Raw genomic sequence first — 7,355 nt, 5'->3', positions numbered from 1 at the left:
AAACTTATATTAAAGTTTTTCTTCATTACCCACTCAAGCCGTCTCCAGCCTTTACCAAGGTGTTAACAAAACAGTCAATACTAACACATTTGTGTTGAGTTCACCAATCTTTATCAAGCTGTTAACAAAAATGTCAATGTTAATAGGCGTGTGTTGAGTCTACCATGCTGTTGACAAAAGAGGGCTGTTAACAGGTATGTGTTAAGTTTACCTGTCTGTACCAAACTGTTAATAAAACAATCAATGTGGACAGATCTGTGTCGAGTTTACGAAGCTATTGACAAAACAATACTTGTAAACAGACGTGAATTGAATATACCAGAGTTTATCAAAAAGTCAATGTAAAAAGATGTGTGTTGAGTACATTGGTGTTTACCAAACTGTTAACAAGACAGTCAATGTTAACAAATGTATGTGTTGAGTCTCCTGGTATTTATCAGACTATTAACAAGCTATTAATACAACATCCTCATATTGCTTACAACCATTTTCTTTACTCTTAATAAAACGTTTCAATATTAGAAGAAACAATTATTTCTAAACTAATACAACATTTTACATCTTGGGAAAGTGGAAAATAGTGTGAATAAAAGAGATTTCGATATCTTTGAATGTTTTCTTTGACGTACTTACCTAAATTCTGTACTCTCCAGAACGAGATCTCTGACGGCACGTATAAAGTCATCGTGTCCACCTATAAGAGTGGTAACGATGGAGAATTGGTGCCAGAAATACCTCCTCAGGAGTCCCAACATGGCAGCCGCCTGGTGTTCCATTGACGGAGCAAGCTGAAGAATTCTCGACTCTGAGACTCGCTGGAAGACGAGTAATCTTTATCTTTAAACAACACGCAGTATCGTGTCGGATCTACCTGTTTAAATAACACGTAGTATCGTGTCGGATCTACCTGTTTAAACAACACGTAGTATCGTGTCGGATCTACTTGTTTAAACAACACACAGTATCGTGTCGGATCTACCTGTTTAAACAACACGTAGTATCGTGTCGGATCTACTTGTTTAAACAACTTGTACTATCGTGTCGGATCTACCTGTTTAAATAACACGTACTATCGTGTCGGATCTACCTGTTTAAACAACTTTGTACTATCGTGTCGGATCTACCTGTTTAAACAATACATAACATCGTGTCGGATCTACCTGTTTAAACAACATACAATATCGTGTCGGATCTACCTGTTTAAACAACATATAACATTGTGTCGGATCTACCTGTTTAAATAACACGTAGCACCGTGTCGGATCTACCTGTTTAAACAACACGTACTATCGTGTTGGATCTACCTGTTTAAACAACATATAATATCGTGTCGGATCTACCTGTTTAAACAATACATAACATCGTGTCGGATCTACTTGTTTAAACAACATACAACATCGTGTCGGATCTACCTGTCTAAACAACACTTAGTATCGTGTCGGATCTACCTGTTTAAACAACATACAACATCGTGTCAGATCTACCTGTTTAAACAACACACAGTATCGTGTCGTGTCTATCTGTTTAAGCAACACACAATATCGTGTTGTGTCTATCTGTTTAAACAACACACAATATCGTTTCGGATCTACCTGTTGAAACAACACACAATATCGTGTCGGATCTACCTGTTTAAACAACACACAGTATCGTGTCGTGTCTATCTGTTTAAACAATACACAGTATCGTGTCTATCTGTTTAAACAACACACAATATCGGTCGGATCTACCTGTTTAAACAACACAGAGTATCGTGTTGTGTCTATCTGTTTAAACAACACACAATATCGTGCCGCGTCGTAACTATATGATTCAACAATACACGATATAATGTCATACATACTTAAATTTACAATTAAAAGTAACACAACGTTAAAATCTTACACAATAAATAATTATTAAAAACAAGGACTTGCCCTAAAAGGCTCTACATATGTTTCGGTATCGTATGACACCATCTTCAGGAATAACGGTAGAAGTAAGGTGGGGGACTTACATAATAATTACTGGAACTTACTGTTAATGAAACAGGTAGAATTTAAAATATAACTGAATATAAGAGAAACTGTTGAAATGGAAGAAACAAAAAAGATATTATGTTAAATAAAGAAGCTGATCCAGATATGGAAGTAATAAAGTACTGGGCAGACGTGTTTTAACTCTGGATAGTTTGAGTGTAGATGGCGTTTTAATATGCAAATAATTATGTAGGTATATAAGTCCAATCTTACTTCTACTGTTACTACTTAAGATGGTGTCATATATACACCGAAACATATGCAGTCTTTTAGGGCAAGTTCGTGTTTTTAATAATTATTTATTTTGTAAGATTTTAATGTTGTATTGTTTTGATATGTAAATAGATCTTTTATAGAAGTATCGTTTTAAAATTATTATTTCATATATATACTTCTTACTGCAGAACGTCATGTTGTATTTTTCTTACCTGCTCAACGCCAATATTGTCAGCATTCCATGCTATCACAGGAATCCCCAAGTAAGCTGTGAGTTGTAACAAATATTGCACAGATGCAGCATTGCTGCCAAATATGTTCGAGTTAGTGAAGTAAAGAATAGCAACGACATTTCGTTTCACCACCTTGTTGCATAACACGTCTAATATTTCTGTAGGACTTGGGTTCAAAGACATTGATGCTCCAAAAGGTGAAGATATTTTGTAGTGGTTTTTAAAATGATATTTAACGTGCCTACTAAGTGTAAAAGTTTCTACAGATTCGGTGAGTGTTTTCAAGTAAGACCTTGCCACTGTGATAAGCAGGGTATTGGGAAGTATTACACCAAATGTGATTTGTGTTTTTGAAGAATTTCGGGCGGGTTCTTCAAACGCTGGATAACGAAATGCAGCCCAAACTCCAGCCAGAAAGCAAGCCAGGCATGTAAGAAAAACCGAGAGTTTCATCCTGGAAAAATACGTTCAGTTGTCCATTATTTAAACTCTATAAGATTGACGAAAGTTACTTGTAGTTCCTGCTCCTCCTTTAACAAGTATTAACAATCATCTGAAAGAAAATAAAAAATTATTGTTGTTATTTTAATATGTAAACTGGTTTATACTCAAAAACGTAATGAAAGTTTTGTGTAACGACTTTCTTGTTAGTTGAGTTGCACACCTGAGCCGTTGAGACACTACCCCATTAAGGTTTGCGAAGAGAAATTACTGAAAATAGTATTAGAAGTCAACCAGTTATATCTAATTGAGAACGTAATCTTCAATTTTATTGGTTTGACTATATGTTGTTATAACATATTGTCTTTGAGCGTTTTCTTTTAGATTATTTGATAAAAATAATGCGAAATCCACTCCACGTAACAATAACGAATTAGTTTATTTCTTCCTTACCGTTTGTTACAGGCTACTTTCACTTGAAGTTGTAGGCCTGAGTGCACAAACAACGTCTCACCAGGAATCCCGAGAGCTAAAGGTAGGTAAGCCTAACTCGCAAATAAACTTACTTAGAAAACTTTTTCGCTAATCGTTCGAGGTAACTGAATAAATATGATAAATCTCACTTCTAACACTAAACTGTGAACAACTTGTCTGAAATTGACTTAAACTTACTAAATAGTTATTCACTGCTTATTAAATCCTCATTCAGTGAATGCTCAATATTAACTCGTACTTATAAATAACCTACCTTATTTCTAGACATTAGACAAAGCTTCTCAATTATTACATCATCATGGTTAGCAGTTTCACCTAGCAAACAGCTAAATTGTATAATTAACAATTTCAAGATTGTATGCGTTTATATTGGATAACGTCAAATTTCTTCTCACTGTTTCAGAATAGAATGATCAACGATCTGGATCATTTTTTTTTCTTATTGTTACGTCTCCGTTTGTTAATTAACTTTCCGTAACTTCGTTCCGACGAAACTTTAACGACACAAGTCCTTACTTAGTAAAACTGGTTTATTTTTTCTGAATATAACTTCACGATACACTTGATTTCAACATTCGCGCTAAAACAAACGCTATAACGAAAGTTAACTTCAACAATACTTTCTCACTGCAGATCAATTACTCACTACCTATACACACATTATCGCGTCACGCCGTCACCCTCTTATATATACCAGTCTACCCTATATCTAGTAATCTCCCGACAATTCACGAAGGTACAAGATATTTCCAGAAAGCAGGGGGCGTGACACTAGTCACGTGACCTCGCTGACGCAACATTATGTTATGAGGAGACTCGAATTTAATCAGTTAATGCCCATGAAATATGGTACAAATCCGATCACACATTACAGAGTTATTAACTCAAAACTGCGAAAATGCCTAATCTCCCCATTATATTAAAAAAAAGCTTCAAAATGATCCGGATCCGGACCTTATTTGGGGAGGACTGTCCCATACTGACTTCTCACCTTACGTTTTCGTATACACCAGTCTGTTACTTTTCAAGATATGCGCGCGGAAACACACACACACACACAAAAGACCCAGTTGCAATACCCTCGCCCCCTCTCCGGGGAGGAAGGTAAAAATATAGTTAATAACAATGTTTTACGAAATAACACCGCAGTGGTTCTAGTAGTTGTTATTCATTTAAACATAAGATAATACACGTAGCCTAGTTCGTTGTGAACTCTTGAAAAAAGACTATGTTTTACTTATCATCGTGAACAGCTTTACAGTGAAAATATTGTTTTGTTGCGACAGCAGAAGTCACGTGACGCTGCTGGCACATGCGTGTCCGAGTTTCTCGAACTATCAGGGAACTTCGCGTGTTTTCGAGACCCCTCTTTGTTAGTATATAAGCCTGGCGGAGAAATGTATGAATGTATTGTTACGTCTCCGTTTGTTAATTGATTTTCCGTAACTTCGTTCCGACGAAACTTAAGCGACACAAGTTCTTAATAAAAACTGGTTTATTCTTTCCGAATACAACTTTACCGATACACTCAACTTCAACAATCGCGCTAAACAAACGCTATAACGACGAACGTGCTCAATAATACTTCTGACTGCAGATCAATTACTCACTGTCTACACACACATTACATTCCCCTCTTTTATATACCAGCCTACCCTATATCTAGTAATTACTAGAGCATTCGCCAAAGTACAGGATAGTTCTAGAAACGTGGCGTCACAGTGGTCATGTGACTCGCTGACGCAAAAGTATGAGAAGTTACTTTGAGTTCCGGGTAATTTACGATTCTGTTTCGAGCTAGTTTGTGTTTTGCACTCGTAGAGAGCAAAATTATCGAGATTGTGAACCGCTGTGATTTATAGCGTGTATTATAAAGTTGTTAAGTTAAAGTAACGAGGAACGTACTGGCTGTGGAATTACCGTGTACTAAGTTTGTATCGAGAAAGAATAGACTGGCTTAATCAAGAAAAGACTTGTATCGCTGAAGTTCTTCGGAAAGAATTTCTACCGGAAACAAACAAACAAGCAGATGCGCAACAGTTTGTTTGTTTTGAAGTTATACAGTAGAGCTGATCATGATGTTGTTGTTTTTGAAGTTAGAAATAACAAAACTGATCACAATACTATTGTATGTTTCTTAAGCTAGAAAACAGTACAGTAGCTAGCACGTAAGTAAAAATATTGAGTTAACGTCTACCGTGAAAATAGGCCTATCAACAAAAGGTAACTCGTACAGCTGGTAGTCAAAGTATTCAAGTACTTTCGTCATCATTAAGTGGATTGGGTTTGGTATTTTCTTTTTACTAAATGATCTTGATGTATCAAGATATGGTATCAACTCTCTAGATGTTCTGCAAACTTTGAAAAACAAAAACAAACTCAAGCTGCCAATAAATGCCTGTGTCTCATTACTTACATTTATTTTCATATTACAGTGTGGAAAAAATGTTTAAAAGTTCTCTGACGGTCCAATTTTGTTTTAAATTGCATTTCAGTATTCTTTAAAAACGTTTCCAAAGCTGAATACGTGCAACGAATTGAATCATTTTGGTCAATTTGTCTATCAAATACTTGAACATTTTACTGTTTTTCTTCTTGCAGCTAACATTTATTACAACAAGAATTAAAGTGTGCTAATTAGTTTACTTCACGTTATAGGGAAGTATAGTGCCTTTTTTTATAATAATGCTAATGTTATTTGACGTTGAAAATGAATAATTAAATAGTGTTTTAGCATTCTAAAGTGCTTCACGTGAAACACAGAATTTTAAAAATAAAACTAAGGTTTTAACCAACTGAAACACTGATCATGATAAACGTTGTAGGTCGGTAATACAGATAGCCTAGCTGTGTTCGAATCTACACATTCCACACACTTCAAGTTCTGGTTGCATTATAAAGGTGACAGTCAATCCCTTAGCGTGGATGGTGGGTAGTAAGGTTTCACTGGTTTCCTATTGTCAGCACTTCGGGATTAGGGAATGAAGTATACAGTAACTATGCAATAAACACAAAACTCGTATCCAAATGGTGTGAGAACCACTTTGTTGGAGTTTTTATTATTATTATTATTATAGCAATTCTTATTAACAATTCCCTCGAATTTACATCAATATTAAATGTACTTTAATCTGGCAGTAAAGCTGTCTTGTAGTTAACTGCACAACAACAACAGTAACCATTTAGTGATATCATATCGAAACAGTGTTTAGTAGTTAATTACACAACAACAACAACGGTAACCATTTAGTGGTATACTATTGAATTAGTGTTGAGACCGTTGTTTGTTATTAGTCTCATGTTGAGACTGTTTTATGTTAGTAGTCCCGTATTGAGACTGTTTTGTGTTAGTAGTCCTTTGTAGATTTTTCTTCTAATGTTTAGTCTCTTCGTTATTTAACCTTTGTTCGTTGTTAAGCACAAAGCTACATAATGGGCTATTTGTATTATGCTCATCCAAGGTATCCGATTTTTAGCGTGAAACTCACCCAGTTTCACCGCTGAACCACCGAGGCGAGGTCATGGTTTAGAATATATTTATCAAAACGTCGTCAGTTCAAAGCTACACAGCAAAAAATACCTCGATGGAGGTACAGCTAGAATGTTTAAAACAGGAGTTAGTTCTAGTGTACTCGTCATCAGTATGACCCTCAAGTTATCAAGTAAACTTGGTTATCATGGGCAGTTTCTGGTGCTCAGAGTGTAACTGTAGGTGCTGGTAATCAAACGGTCAAGAATAGAAAACTGTTGTAGAGTCGAAGCTAAGAAACATGCACATTATATGAAATGGTAGAAAGACGGGGCCCTTATTTTCAGAATTCCTTGTATCTTATTAATAACAAGTAGATGGAAAAAAAACAGGCACAAAATGAGGGATGTACTAACCTTGGGAAGTAACATGTATTGTTATCCCTGAGAATCGTCTCCATAACGGTTGTGTTCTCCTGATGGG

General features: G+C 35.7%; 1 protein-coding gene across 1 annotated transcript in view; it reads right to left on the bottom strand.

Moving 5' to 3' along the window:
- Positions 1 to 7,355, bottom strand: part of LOC106471436 (glutamate receptor ionotropic, NMDA 2B-like) — a gene marked incomplete at its 3' end in the record, with an annotated part of 16,339 nt that extends 8,984 nt beyond the window's left edge. The window contains exons 1-3 of the mRNA XM_013932038.2: positions 7,289 to 7,355; positions 2,447 to 3,020; positions 634 to 815 (exon numbers count right to left, since the gene is read on the bottom strand). Coding sequence (XP_013787492.1) covers positions 634 to 815; positions 2,447 to 2,920 — 656 coding nt within the window. The remainder of the gene's footprint in view (positions 1 to 633; positions 816 to 2,446; positions 3,021 to 7,288) is intronic.

Source organism: Limulus polyphemus, unplaced genomic scaffold (assembly GCF_000517525.1).
Source record: "Limulus polyphemus unplaced genomic scaffold, Limulus_polyphemus-2.1.2 Scaffold4624, whole genome shotgun sequence".
Lineage (NCBI taxonomy): Eukaryota > Metazoa > Arthropoda > Merostomata > Xiphosura > Limulidae > Limulus > Limulus polyphemus.
Note: the sequence above shows the minus strand (reverse complement) of the source record. Positions and strands in the feature narration are given on the sequence as shown.